Consider the following 16,359-nt stretch of genomic DNA (forward strand, 5'->3'; position numbering starts at 1 on the left):
AAACTTAGGCCCACCCAATACTGATACCAACGCTTTGAAACATACGCAATTTAAAGTAGTTCAGGATACAGGGGTTCACAAAACATTTCAGGTCCCAATATTAGTGGATTGGTATTTCACTCCAAATAAATTTTGCTTCAAGATATTCAAGAATTACATCAGAATATTAAAATACATGTTTTGTAATTACAAAATACAGTTTTTTGTATAAATATAATATTGGTAGGGGCATGCGTATTTCGTTTTTCATGAAAACATGAAATGTGAAATAACATGCTGTAATGTTCATTCTGAATGGTGAGAGGTGCATTTTCCGACCCTCTCGTCACGAAATGAACTGCAAAATTCATAATAGACTCTTAAACACGAAATTTGGAGTTGACTTACAGACACAACATTTTCTAAACCTTGAATTATCCTGCTAGTTATGCAATTCGTGGAAAATTGATTAATTCTGCTGTAAATATTTGAGAAGCAAAAATGGACCCCTTTACACAGGAATAAACTTAATACTCTGGTAACTACATAAATGTGAAATAAGTGCAGATTTTAAATCAAATTTACGATTATAGTCACAATTTTAAAACCAAAATGTAATTTTATATACAGCTTTTGATCCCAAGATTGACTGTTATTGTACCAAAATTTTGTATTTTTATTTACCACAAATATGTGCCTCTAGTAATTACAAAATAAAGTTTTTGTATAAATATAATATTGGTGCAAAATACATGAAAACTTCGAATTTTACATAATTTGCAGGATAATTACTGTGAAAGAGTTGCGTGGCATTTTAGTGGGCCCCGTGAAAGATCAAAATACCAGGAAAAATTTGACCAGTATTGGTAAATAAAATCCAACTGCTGTTTCTACTTGCATGTTGGGTATTTTTCATTGGTTTCCTATCTACGTTAATCATGGAGATGGGAACAAAAATTGAATGATGAAGTAGATGAAGAAATACATACATTGAAACATCCATGCCTTACACAGGAATATAACATAGAACCACCTGTACATAACATCAACTAGGAAGGTGATTGGCCATTCTGAGGTACAATTGGAGAACACGTGCACTGTAATGAAACCACACATTGTGGTAAATACAGATTTCTGTCCTCTGCTAAAGTCTGTGTCTTTTGGTGGTGAAGTCCAGGGTGTCACCACACAAACAGCAGGCGGACACAAAAACTGTGGGCTTTTCTTCTTCACCTTCCTCCATCCCTCAGAATAAACAGGGGGAAGTATTGGCAACCATTCATTTGATTTTCACTAGTTTGGCCAGAATCTTTCTGCTATCCAACTTCTCACTACCATCGTATAGCTCGACCACAAGGAAAAAAACCTTCCGTCCAAAGCGTTCGCGCAACTTCCCTGCCGTTATCGGTGTTCGGGGCAGTGTTGCCAGGTCAGATTTGAAAAATTCGGGAGATTGTTCGTTGGAAACCAGAAGTTCTGCTACAAAATCAGATGATCTAATAGTAACGTTCTTGGGGGGAGGGGCGGCATAGTTGTGCGCACGGGGGGGCAAGGGGAGTGGCACGCATTGTTTACGGTGTAAACGTCACAGACACTTTTGTAACAATGGTGCTAAACCCAGCACCCTGTGTTTGGCGAAAATATACCGAAGATCTCCATTTCAGGAGTGGACATGTTTCAAACAAAAGAAAGTAAACCGCCCGAAGGAACCGACCAACATCTTTCATCTCTTCCGCATTTTCCGGTTAGAGGGTGCGTGGAAAACACCCTCAAATTTGCCCTTTCTCAGCACAGACACAAGGGGTTTGCGATGCCTCTATTATCGCGAGGAATTTTTATGACAGGAAATGGTAGAAAGTTGTGTTCACAGATGAAGCTAACGTGCCGCCTTTCGTTGTCGGCGATTTTCACAATCTTTCAAGTCGAATGCTAACAATAACAAATCAATTTGCCTTCTGCTGGTGTTCGGTGTACAGTTATCAATAGGGGTGGGCACGCGTCCTGCACCATAATGAAAAAATGCATTACGTATGTGAAATATATTTGGTGAATTAGACAGCATGTAATGTAGTAAAAGTAATAAAATAATTTCCTAGCACAATTGAGTAGCGTTTGACATAATTTCACAGTTCAAACAGCACTTTTCACGGCTGAGTGGAGTTCCACTCCACATCTCCCCTCCATGTTCAAGTAAAGATGAGCAGGAAACGTGTTTTTGAGCTGGCCGTTGGAGGTTCCATAGCAACAGTTTATTAAGGAATTCTCCCGAGAAATCAATAGGCTTGGCAACGCTGACGTGAGCCGGCTGAATGTTCCTTCCCCCCTGCCCTTTCCCGCACCCGCCGGCGCGATGTGCTTCTGCGCAGGTTTTTTTGCTTGTGGTTCCACTATAGTAAACACTAAACACTCTAACAAGGGAGCTTGCATTTCAATTAAAATACATCAAAATTACCTTCAGCATAGGAAAGTTTAGGCATCATACTAATCCGTCTGCTTCTACGTCTCTCCTGAGGTGGAACCACAGCACACTTCTTCGTTGATTTTCTCCTTGAGACTTTAATCTGAAATTAAGGAAGACCATTAAGAATCCAAAAGTAATTGATGTTCCTTGTTTTTGATAATCTATAATATATATACTAGGGATGGATTGATATGAAATTTTGGCTGATACCAATACAAATACACCAATATTCTACCAATCCAATATAAGGTTCTAAATAGTTCCTTAATAAATAATAAATGTTAAGTATTAAATAAACATATGTTACCAGATAACCCAAGGATTTGCAATGCAAAAGAAGCTGCATATTTAGACATTTACTTTTTAAAAAAAATACAGAATGGAGATACTTCTTATTTAACTATTTATTTATTTTACCTATATCAGATACAGTACTGAATGACCATTTTACACAAACAGTAACAGCAGGAAATTAACAATAACAACAACAACAAAATAGAGATCAAGATGGCACTGAAAACAAATCAAAATTATACATACATCGTTAACAATTTTCTAAAACTTCGTTCTGGCAAGAATATGTCCACATTTGGAGGCAGGCACATAACAAAATAGCATAGTATTGCACTAAATTATACAATATCTATATTGGATAGGTAAATTTCCGATACTGATAGAGTAGCGATTAATCTGTCCCATCCCTATTACGTACAATTTGAGAACCCACACCAATTTTTCTAATTAGTTCATATTGTGTCACACTAATACAACTTTGAACTAATGTCTGCACGCTGATAAAATTCAATTTTAAAATTTCTAGGTAGTACATATCCTGTGTGTGTCAAAGGTTCAATGCACGGTGGATGCACATTGCACAGTGCACTTTAAACTGTAGGTTCATTCCCAATTAGCCTATCTACATAAAATGGACTCAAAACAATTCAAAATACCAAAAAACTCAGAGACCAAAATTGAGCTTGCATATTTTCGCTTAAATTTATGAATAAACTTTAAACTGAAGCTGCATTACAAACAATTATGCCCGACGTTCCTCAGTTAATGAAGGCAGCGGGCCTTCGAAATTAATCTGAAATCATCTAAATTTGCAATGCAGAAACACCAAACTTTGGGTACGAAATACTAAAACAGGGTAACAGGGTGGGCATTCTAGGACCATGATAAAATTCAAGTATAATTCCCGGTTTCCAAGGCGAACTTTCAAAATATTGAATGCTGCAAACAGATTTTTTTCTCCATCTCAACCTTACATTAACTACTTCTCACCATGCACACAAATATATTAACAATGTAAAGGGTGTGTGATTCCAATGTATAAACAAATTCTCATTTAATTCAATTAAACGGTATATACATTTAAAATATTTCATTTAAGGTGTCATTTCACATACTCGCACTCAAAATATATCTACAAGCACAAGTCACAAATGTTACAGGATATACAAATCTACAAAAAATTGTTAATTGTATAAGAATTTCAATTTACCTAATCAACTTCTAGATATTTTATCTTCCATCTGTCAGGCAAAGGACACTAACAAAGTAAAATAATTGAGAGAATTCTGTGTTATTTTAGAACCAGCCATATTTTCCTTCCTTGATAAAAATAAAAACTAAACTGTGAAAAAATTGCCTCAGGGCATTTATAAATATGTATAAATTCAATGGGATTTAGATTAATAAAATACTAACAAAAGTTGCAATTTTTCACGTCTACGGAGAAACATTTAAACAGAAATCACACGTAATTTCCGGTGAGTAGCTACCCTGTAAAACCATAATTACTGTGGAAAAAACTTTTTCTCAAATATTTCGAGGCTAGATTTCATTACTTACCTCTTCTGCAGTAGCACGTGGTGTCATCTCAGGGCTAGCAGTATACTTGCTGGTCGCAAGTTTCTTTGCAATTAAATTTAATTTTTCGTCTAGCCTGTAAAACAACAAAGTATGAAAGTAAGTACTTGAAATTACAAACAGTCTCTGTAATGAAGCTGACAGTTCTCTCTCTCATTTTTATTTTTCACAAGAAAATTCAGTCGGGTAGTGATTTGGTAAGTCAAGTTCTTCATGAAACATTGCAAATTTTATATTTAGTTGATAGAATGTTGAATATTGGTATAACGTTTAATGTTTGTGTTATTTTTGTCGCATTTTTCAGGCAATTTTAGAATAAATCTCCAGACTGTTCTCTGGTGATTTAATGTGTTAATAACAAAGTTTAGAGTGTTAAACTGCACTTGTTACTCTTCATGCAATAAAATGGAATATATTTTCATTTCCATGCCAACACAGTTACACAAAAACATGATTTTCTCAGGCCTCCCCGATGGCGCAGTGGTAGCGTCGTCGCCTTGTAATCAAGGGGTCCCGGGTTCGATACCCGGTGGAGGCACAAGTGGTTCGGATCCCACTTTAAACTGTAGGTCCAGTCCCGATTAGCCTTACTGTGCATAAAGTGGACTTAAAACACCAAATCAATCAATCAATCAATCAATGATTTTCTCAGACTTCTCCAGGTTGTTGGGCACATCTTCAGAACTCTGTAAATTTTCCAGGATCTCCAATTTAGTGGGAACACTGTTTTCTGGTGGCATTTTCCCAAATTTTGTATTTTCAAAAAAGAAGCTGTAATCAACATTAAAATATAGAGTCTTCAATCCATCCTTTCACCCACTACAAAACTTGAGTGAGAGAATTCCCAAGGTCTCATCAAGCGTTTCCTCAGTAAGTACACAGCGATTCACTTGTAATTTTATTCCAATTGAGAAGAGATCTTCCCTTTCCTAAATTTATTAACAAGATGACGCACAGTATTTCTGCGGGGCAGTAATACTGGTGAATTTCCTTAAAAATCGCCTCATCCCTCTTCTGCACGAGTTTGCTTTGCTTTATTTTACTTCGCTTTTTGTGCAACTTTTTGCTAATTTGTGAAGATGGGGATGAGTGATGATATGATAAAATAGATGAATGGACACTCGCAAACATCCATGCCCAGGTTGGGATTCGAACCCGGCACCCCTGGCATCGTAGCAAGATGTGCTAACCATTCTGCCATGGGGGCCGGCTTGCTTTCACATAAGAATCGTACACATTAATTCTTTATTCTGAGGTGTACTTAAGTCGTGACATTATAACAACACTAATGACATGGAACAACATTTGTAGGCTTAATACTTATCACCTTACACTGAAGTGAATATATGTAAATCTTCAACACAACACACCCAACTGTATCAAAGCAAATACTGATTTTCATGGCAGCCAGCCACAGAAAGGTGCTACGTTCTGACAGCACAGGATCTGATCTCAATAACATGTTGTGGGTAAATGACAATGGCAATTTACACAGGAAATTCTTTAAGGTGATCACTGGATGGAAAGAAATGATCTTTTTGTTTACTTTCCATGAACTTAGATACAGTATAACAACGATACAAGTTAGCTCTATCGTAGCGTTCTGTTCCACTGTGTGCTAATAATAATAACAGCCCGTGAAGACTAGGGCCTACCTACTGACTGCCGGCCTCACTTCCACCAGAGGCGGTCGATCATCCAACCAGTTGGTTACGCTACTCATTTGTAGCTCCCCAATTTCCTCACAATGGTGGGTGGGCACCGTTCCCATACACTGGCTGAAATCTCAGGTGAGAAGTTGTTACACTTTAACCCAGGAGACTCGAACCAGTGCACCTTACAAGGGACCTACTTGACTTCGAGGTCACAAGTGCAATGCCCAAGTAGGACCATTCGAAAACGTCAGCACGAAACATGGTGCCAAGATAATCGTAACTGCCAATGACTCACCAGGTGCATAGGAGAGCAATGGGAAGTAAATGCACTGGAGGTGGTGGTATGTGGTACACTTCACAATGACAATCGAGAGTATACGATACTGCACATTCCACGGATGTATCTTGCAAAGGATGCTAATATGCCATCTGCCACTTCCTTCTCACTGTCGGAAATTGCTTGCATCCCTTTCTTTCGAAATGTCATCATTGGCAATTGTTGCTGTAGATGTAATGCAATGTTTGCTTTGTTTAGGACTGCCACTGCTTTGTTTTGATGTCAAGACTACTAGCACTGTTTTGCTCTATGCTTTGACTTAACATTCGACTATGTCTTGTAGCTGCCACGTCCCGCTCACATCCGGATACCTCTGCTTGCACCCCCTGTTGTCATTAGCAATCAATATTGCGCATGCATGGTGCACGTCACGTGGGGCTTTGAATGCTGTCAACACCATTGGGCGATCGCGAGCTCGAAGTCAAATAAGTCTCTTGTTAGACTGCACACCCTCTGTGTGCTTACCAATGAAAAATTTGACGAAACCATGGCTTGGAAAGCTACTAAATGTACTGTGCACTTGAGTTTATAGGATTAGTAAGTAGATCTGATTCCACCAGCAAGTAGCATGCATACTTCAGCTGCTTCCTAGTGACACATAAAACCAATTGAAGGCTCTGCATTACATTTTTAGTTATACTAGTAAATATACTAATACATTGCACTCATTATGCTACATAGTAACTTTCATTCTATTTTGATGATTTTATGTTGCTTTTCCACCTCCAGGATTGTGATGACGAGGATAAGTGATGCACTTGTGAAATGCAATGCAAACATAATAATACATACATGCCTTACTCAGAATTAAAAAAATGTTACCTCTTATGTTATGCTGACCACTGCACCATGGAATGAATCAGTGTTCGAAATCAGAGGTCACAAGTTCCAAATGTGAGTAGAATTTTTGTTTTGTTCACATCACAATGTTTCAAGTTGCTGATTTTGGCAACCAAGCAGCAGCTGCATTAGACTGATAAGACTGGTTCCCATTATGGTTCAATAACTTCCTACTTGACTTCAGGAATTATTTATTCTATTTTGTAACTTGAACTGTTGAAATATATACATAACTTTGAATTTTATTTGAAAATTTTATTTCATAGATTACCTGATTACCTACTAAAAAAAAATATCCTATACATTGATTTCCCTTCAAAATTGAATATCAGCCAGTTTTGACCCTAAATTTCAGCCATTTGCATTAGATGTGGTGAAAAAAGATATGGAACATAAAATGTAGCCTGAAATGTACTGAAAACAATGTTTTTACCCCAGATTTCTATACTTTTTTCTTAGCTGAGTTATCGTAATTATCGCAACTGTCTGCATAGGCCAAAAATGTTGCAAGTCATGAAACAAAAAAGGCCGCCATTTTCAAACGAAGTCTAGATTTAGAAAAATAATCCCTGTTTTGAACTACCCTTGTACAGGGGTTACAACGACAAACAAATTAAAATTTTTAAAAATGGTCGAGCGACCAGTTCTGGACCATTTGGTACGGATTGACCCTGAAATTTTAGTCAATTTCCAAAAAAAACGTAAAATTTTCGTTAGAAGGAATAAAAAAACCAAAAAATTATTTCTTGTAGAGAAAGAGCATGTCTTTGCAATGATTTTCAACATCAAAAGTTTTTGGTTCCATCATACCCACATGTTGAAAATTCAGATTTTCGTAACCTACTTTTCCCACCACAAAAATTAGGCTACAAATCCATTATTAGTCTTTTTATAAGTATTTGTAAAATTTTGTGAGTGCTGATGTATTTTTTTCTGAAATTCTCATTATTTCATTGAACTTTGTGTAAGATTTCAAAGAGATCTGATGATTGGTTAAGGAGAAAAGAAATAAAATGTAAGCAAGGGTATCTTGTGTCGAGGGTCTCAAGAGTGACAGACAACACTGATTTAATGACATTTCAAAGTGCTGTAAAATGAAAACTGTTTGAGATAGAGTTTAAAAAAATTAGGGGGTTTCTTTCAACCATAAAGGAAAGGTGTATACAAAATTTCATCGAAATCGGAGTTGGTGGGTATCAAAATCTTAGTTTTTTTGTGTTGATTTGATGTGGAATGACCCATCAGCTCACCCCTATTTAAAAGGAAAGGAAACAAGGAGGACATAGCCTAGTCTTGCCTCGGACATAGGAATCTCCCGCTATAGCTGCCTCATGCAGAACTTAAAGAACAAATAACCTTACTGCATCAACATAAGAGTTCGCCTTGGCATTGGCACAGTCTCTTCCTCTTCGGGTGAAAATTCCAGTGCACCCCTTCGAGCCACAACGGTTATGTCGCCAGCACCATCCGGCGAAGACAGTGGCGAACTGTTGCCCCCTAAAGACTGTCTCACTTCGTCAACCACCTTCTTCAACTTGAGGGCCTTCTCGATGTTGGACATCCTTCTCGAGACGGTGTCTTTCAGGCAGCTCATCATTGTGTCTTCCAACTTCTGCATGTACTTCTTTACGACTGGGCTGTAAGAACAGAAATATCACCATAGAGTAGCTACTCCACAATCCAGAGAAAAAATCAGTACAATTGCAGTTTTCAAGGCAAATTTTCAAAAAAGTAAGTGAAAAACTAACAAAATTGCTGCAATGAAAATTAATTTGTATTAGCATTTTACACGAAATGTTTACAAATAGTTCCTTACACAGCTTATCAAGTATATAAATACGGAGAAACTAGTACTCACTTTATCCGCGAAACTGTCTTCTTCGTTCTATTAATTTCAGTGGCCGCTGCCACCATCTTCGTTGGAACTTGCTGTACTGTTGCTTGGCATGCATCTTTTGTTTGTAGTTCTCCTACTGCAGCTAGGTGCGCTGTTGTTAACTGTGCGTCTGAGTCTGTGTCGTCTGCTATTTCCGGGTGATAACTGTTGTAGTAGGGGAATCCAAGTGTGATGCGCTTGTCCGCTATCGATGTTTAGCTCATGTGCAGGAAGTTCATTATGGCATGTGTTTCCTTGATTTTGGTGTTTATGAGCATGTGGGCAGTGTGTTTGACTTGAACCTTTTTAATTTTATGGCTATTGTATTTGATATGTTTAGCAAGACCAGTAGTGGGTTGGGCTTTTTTCGCATCTGTTAGGTGCTGTTGGATTCTTTCATTGACAGATCTGATGGACCTGCCGATGTAATGTGCCTTACATTCACACTCTGCGTCGTATACGCCTGAGTTATCAAGGGGGGAGAGAAAGTACCGTTTGTGCGCTACTTTGATGCCATATGGGAGAAGGCAAATCCTTTATATTGGCCCCTGGAGGTTGATTGTGGATGGGTTGCTTGCGGATGGGTTGATTGTGGTTGGTTAGGGTGTCTGACCTGTATTTCCGCTTTACTGCACCAAGTGGAAAGTTGTGCTTCTGTGTAGCCATGTTTCAGGGCTGTTTCAGTGATGGTGGCTATCTCCTCTCGTAGATTCTCTTCTCTGCAACAGTAGGAAAAGGCTCTTTGATAAAAATTCAGCCACACATTGGCTTTTTGCTTGGGGGATGGCTAGAGAGAGCATGTACTATACGCGGACGACACAATAGTCGTATACAAAAAGACAGAAGAACTCAACCTTCTAGTGAACAAGCTAAATAGCATCCACCCTAGGCTCAACTTCACCGTAGGACAAGAAAAACATTGTAAAATCAACTTCCTGGACATCACCATCAGCTGTGCACTTAACAAATTCACAACCACTGTCTACAGAAAACTGGATGCAGGCAACCAATACATACATGCTCTCTCTAGCCATCCCCCAAGCAAAAAGCTAATGTGTGGCTCAACTTTTATCAAAGAGCCTTTTCCTACTGTTGCAGAGAAGAGGATCTATGAGAGGAGATAGCCACCATCACTGAAATAGCCCTAAAACATGGCTACACTGAAGCACAACTTTCCACTTGGTGCAGTAAAGCGGAAATACAGGTCAGACACCCTAACCAACCACAATCAACCCATCCGCAAGCAACCTCCAGCAGCCAATATAAATGGTTTGCCTTCCCCTACCATCCCATCACTTCCAACTGCATATCCAAAGCACTTCTCCCATATGGCATCAAAGTAGCACACAAACCCAATTCCAAAATAGCTGATAAACTAAATAAACACAAACGGTACTTCCTCTCCCCCTTGACAACCCAGGTGTATACGATGCAGAGTACGAATGCAAGGCACTTTACATCGGCAGGTCCATCAGATCTGTCAATGAAAGAATCCAACAGCACCTAACAGATGCGAAAAAAGCCCAACCCACTACTGGTCTTGCTAAACATATCAAATACAATAGCCATAAAATTAAAAAGGTTCAAGTCAAACACACTGCCCACATGCTCATAAACACCAAAATCAAGGAAACACATGCCATAATGAACTTCCTGCACGAGCTAAACATCGATAGCGGACAAGCGCACCACATTTGGATTCCCCTACTACAACAGTTATTGCCCCAAAATAGCAGATGACACGGACCCAGATGAGCAGTTAACAACAGCGCACCTAGCGGCAGCCGGAGAACTACAAACAAAAGACGCATGCCAAGCAACAGTATAGCAAGTTACAATGAGGATGGTGGCAGTGGCCACTGTAATTAATAGAATGAAGAAGATAAAACAGTTTCGTAGATAAAAGTGAGTACTAGTTTCTCTGTATTTATATACTACCGTGTCTCTCTTTTCCCAATTATGAATTATCAAGTATGTGAATAATTTATCCCTTTGGAACTACGAGGGACATTCCGAAAGTAAGTTTCGTCATTTTTTTTCACAGGGAAGCTGTATTACAAAGTGAGAAAACACATTGCCATAACAAAAGACAACCTTTCCCGAATTCACGACGGGAGGAGCGAGAGCAGAGGAGTGATGGCGCATACGCAGAGTGTCGAAGAATAGAGATAACCAGCAGACCGACGTACCCGAGCTCATTTGAGTGCAAACCAGTATGGCAGAAATACTTGATGCGGAATGAGCGAAGGGTGTAATTTTGTTCGATTACCTCACTACAGGGACCGTCAATGCGGTACGCTATCGCCACACACTAAGCAAACTGAAGTCCTCCATTCGACGCGAGAGACCAGGGCTCTTGGGTCGAGGGGTTTTGTTCTTGGATGACAAATGCAAGACCCCACACAGCAAGAGTCACTGCAGAACACATTTGTCGTCTGGGATGGGAGAGATTGAATCACCTGGCCTACAGCCCCGATCTTGCCCCATCAAACTTCCACCTTTTTTCCTGCGTTGAAGTCAGCACTATCGGGACGTCACTTCGGAAGCAACAAAGAAGTGCAACAGGCTGTGAAGACCTTCCTTAAATCGCTTTTTACCAGGAGGGTTTCTTGAAATTAATTTCACGGTACGACACATGTATCAACGTCGGTGGCGACTATGTGGAAAAATAGCCAAAAGATTGTATTTTGTTATGACATCATATTCTTCTGTTTGTAATAAAGCTTCCATGTGAAAAAAAAAATTGACGAAACTTACTTTCGGAACGTTCCTCGTAGAAATGCATCTCGAGCCGAATTCCGTGGTGGAGCAGTAAGTGGAGCATGCTCGGGGTCCTGGGACTGAATCCCAGTCTGGGCATGGACATTCTTTGTGAGTGTCCCTTCATCAATTTCATCATATCATATCATCACTCATCCTCCTGTTTAATCAATCAAGCATCAAATCAAGGTTGATGCACATATGATGCATCGACCGGAGCATTTCTCTGCTTAATTTCTCCCCATGCAAACTTATTTTGATGCACCAAAAGTACAAAGTTAGCAGTTGATGCAATTTAACGTGTTACTTAATGCAGTCAAAACAATGATACATATTTGTGTCAATTGACATATTTTGGGTTCTGTGTGTGACACGAGAATAAGTGATGATCGACAACTCTCTCGCTTACCTTCTCAACAAACAAAATTAAGCGATTGCAAGTTTAGAGTTTAAAATGGCAACCTGGAATTACAGATTACCCTCAACACACCCAAGTCATAATATATTGCTCAAGATAAATGAACTATAAAGAACTGAGGCATAACATGGAGAATAACACAGGAAAAACATAACCTCAAACCAGAATACAGCGAGTGACCTCTTAACCAGCCTCGGTTCAATCGGTCGTCAGTTTAACCGGCCGCTCAGCTGAAGAAAAAATTATTGACTTATTTTATAATACAGTACAGCCTTTTTTAAATACGTGTAGTACAGTAAAACCTCGTTAATTCGGACCCGATAAGCCAGATTTTGCTTAATCCGGGCAGGCAAAAGGCAAAATGCAAGTCTAGAAGTCAACAAGAGAACTTCCAAAAGAAAAGGCAGTCAACCACTCATGAAATCGTGTTTCCCGCAGACTTTGTACTGTACTGTATTGTGTATTTAGGCCTATGCCCTTTAAATACACCATAATAAACGTGTTTTGTTGCTACAAACTTAGTTTTAATGCACTTTCTACTGTTCTTTTAGGTTATTTCAGTTAATCTGGACTTTATTTAAACTCCTCCCCATTAGTCTGGATTAATGAGGTTTTACTGTACTTACATATTTTTAAAGATGTAGTCTTCAATTGTTTAATTTTTAAAACGTGTACATACTGTACAGTGATACACATACAGTAGTTTCCTGTGGTTTTTTTATTCCTGCTCATCTTGTGAAGTAATGTTTACTGCATTCCATTATATAATTCGGTTTAACCAGCCAAGGGTTTGGTCCCGTGGTGGCCAGTTAAGCACCCATTGTATTTAAAACATTTATCACTTATGGAAAGCTAATGCTCACGAAACACTTTCATAAATTGGCTATTTTGTCAGTACAATAATAGTTATTTTTGGGTTAGGAAAAATAATAGGATGAATAAACTGAAAAAAGTTATTCAGTTGTGCCTGGACCCACAACCAGCGTAATACCCTGTGGGGCTTGTGTTGGCTCTCTGGTGTCTTATATACCGTATTTACGCGTGTATAGTGCGTGTGCGTGTATAATGCGCACCCTGGTTTTTGATGGGTAAAAGTGACAAAAAATTATATCTCACATGTAATGCGCAGAACAATCCAGTTTCAAGAAATGGCTTTCTTAGTTGTAGGTTGTAAAGCTGTTGCTATGCTGATCAAGAGTGAATGACGACATACCCATTCAATTGCTCATTCCTTCTTTTTCAAAATATATACTTTTTTTTTTCCATGACTAATGTAACATTTATACGACACACATTCAGGACCTTCCGAATAGCAGTTAGCAGCACAAGATTTCTTCCATTAAGGAATTTACACACTCCATGTATGTCATATTATTTGGCCAGTAATACATTTTAATTTTTATTATCTTTTTCCTTATGTTTTCTTTCATCCAAAGTACCATAAAAATCAGAACGTTTCTTCAGGTTTTGATGAACTTATTTCAACCACATTTCACATTATTGTCGTTATCTTGTATGGATTACTGTTTCCATATTCAGAAACTGCAGGATTCAAGCTTTACAACGATATATAACATGCTAGGGTTCCGTAAACATGAAAAATCAATGCAAGTGTCCCAAAATCATGGAACAACCCTGTATGGTTTCATGTTGACTGTCTGAATTATTCCGTGCATAATACGCACCACAGTTTTTGGGGGCAAAAATTTTGGAAAAAAGTGTGCATTATACATGAGTAAATACGGTATTTGTGTAATGAATACCATTTACAGCCACGGCTTTTATAAATAGCATAGTGATATTAGTTCTTCAAAATGTTCTTAATAAATATATCCGTTTTTGAAAATGGGGTATTGATTAGGGTTGAGCAGATACCACTTTGATCCACTGCAGATAATCTTTACTGATTTCCATCAGTACCAATACTTGGAAACTGAAACAAAAGTACTTTAGAATATGTGTAAATTTTACAATATAGTTTTAATTGGAATTATGCCATATAAATCTATCAAAGTCTGGCTTTAAAATATTCATAATTTCACACAAGATAATTATCAATTTCGCCCCACAATGCTCTTGCCACATAAATGAGAATGATGCATTTCTTGTAGTCTGAGAGGTTACCAAACTCCACATACGTATCGTGGTATGCCCAAGTGGAGGTTGGTGGGGGTCATAAACCCCCTTTCAGATACGTACACATCAGTATTGGTTCAGCCCTATTCCTTATATATCTTACCAAGCAAGTATGTGAATAAGTTATGGACTCCCTGCCATTCAGATATTGAAAACTAACAATTAACACAGAAACATATAATTTACGATTCCCTACCTCGGGAATTCAATGAGATACTCTCTCCCCCAAAAAAAGATGGCAAAATGAGGGCTGACTATCAAAAATCCTGGACAATACCGACAAAGGGCTCTTCTCCATAATATTTCATCTTTTAATTCACTGTTGTACATTAATTGTTTTTCCTTAGAAGATTGCCTCCATATAATGAAAAGGGTGGAAACAAACAAACAAACAAAGCTACCTGAAACCGATCAGTGAATATAGTATTGTTGTGGTATCTGCAAAACTAATAGAATGAGGATTTAGGCAGGATAAAAACTATCACAATATGCAGGAAAACATTCTGTAAAAACAACTTTAAAATATATAAAATAAAAATGAAGAATAAGTGTTTACTTATTTCCTTTAATTTTCCTGCAACAGGAGAATACTTTTCTGAAGAAGGAGAAACACACAGACCTTTGGCTTACGTGCATACCATATACTGTATTTACCTGAGAGCCATAGAGATGTTGGAAGTATCTAGCATTGTAGATGATGAGACAACAGAGAAGTTTGAAGGGCTATCGTCCTCGTTTAGTGGACTTAACCGTCGTTTTTTGCTACAAGAGAACAGCTCATCGGTAACATTCCTGGAAAGAAAAGCAGCAGTCTTAGCCCTGGGAATTGAATGGAATCACATACAGCATTACCATAGGCTGCCTTCATGCCTCAGACAAAATTCAAGGTTATCAAGGCAAAACAAGCATTAACAAGTTAAAATAAAATTAATTTGCATTAACATATTGCACTAAGCATTTATGAATGGTTCCTTATTAGGGCTGACCCGATAGCACTTAGAATCGATACCGATACTGTTACCGATACTTGAAAATTGCAATAACTAAAATTTGTTCAAAATGTTGATCAATGTTGGTGTGTACATATTCTTCTCCAATTTTATGCATCAATTTACCAAGAAGTATTTGCTTTAGAATATTCTAGAATCGCAACAAAATATTAAAATAGAAACATATTATGTAATCACAAAATACAGTTTTTCGTGCAAAAAGTTTGAATTTTGCAAAATTTCCAGGATAAAAGTGAAAGTGTCGTGCAGTATTTTGTGGACCCCATGAAAAACCAATTTACCAGTATTGGTTCAGCCCTATTCCTTATATATCTTTCCAAGCAAGTATGTGAATAAGTTATGGACTCCCTGCCATTCAGATATTGAAAACTAACAATTAACACAGGAACATATAATTTACGATTCCCTACCTCGGGAATTCAATGAGATACTCTCTTTCCCTTACATCCCTGACATACAAAATTAAGCAATCACCTCACATGAGTCATCTATAACTAACAAAAAAAAAAAAAATAATAGCAAAATTAGTTAATGTTGATTACACTAGGCAACACATTTTTACTTTTTTCTTGTGACACAGATGGGTACAGTCCCATGCGAATTAATCGGAACAAGCTACTTTTTTGTCTCAATTGTCAGCATTTGCCCAGTAGGTGGCAGCAATGTACACGCGGTGGCTATTTTTATCTCCCACGTTTTCTGTGCATTAACTTAAGCATTGTTGACACGGTCAGGCATCTCGTGCGTTGATCCTTTGCGTTTGTGTTTATATCTATGTGTTCGTAAGTGTATTTTGTTCCATATAATCAGTAGGCTAATTGTGGCAGAGGTGTCTGTGAAATTCTCCAATGGATACGACACCTTGGAATTGACGGACAAAGAAGTGCATTTGGACGTTTCCGATGTACGACGTAGACTTCTTGCAGCTAGACGGAAAGCCAGGAAACCAGTGAAAAAACAATTTCTTTCGGCTGCAATGCACAAGAAACGTCTCTCGTGGGTCCGTGCTCATCGA

General features: G+C 38.2%; 1 protein-coding gene across 1 annotated transcript in view; it reads right to left on the reverse strand.

Moving 5' to 3' along the window:
• The window catches only part of LOC145988519 (kinesin-like protein Nod), a 51,358-nt gene that overhangs the window by 10,111 nt on the left and 24,888 nt on the right, over nucleotides 1-16,359 (reverse strand). The window contains exons 9-12 of the mRNA XM_083123410.1: nucleotides 14,989-15,126; nucleotides 8,506-8,781; nucleotides 4,295-4,388; nucleotides 2,432-2,540 (exon numbers count right to left, since the gene is read on the reverse strand). Of these exons, the coding sequence (XP_082979536.1) occupies nucleotides 2,432-2,540; nucleotides 4,295-4,388; nucleotides 8,506-8,781; nucleotides 14,989-15,126 (617 nt within the window). The remainder of the gene's footprint in view (nucleotides 1-2,431; nucleotides 2,541-4,294; nucleotides 4,389-8,505; nucleotides 8,782-14,988; nucleotides 15,127-16,359) is intronic.

The sequence above is a fragment of the Lepisma saccharinum genome, chromosome 6 (assembly GCF_977018435.1).
Source record: "Lepisma saccharinum chromosome 6, izLepSacc3.1, whole genome shotgun sequence".
NCBI lineage: Eukaryota > Metazoa > Arthropoda > Insecta > Zygentoma > Lepismatidae > Lepisma > Lepisma saccharinum.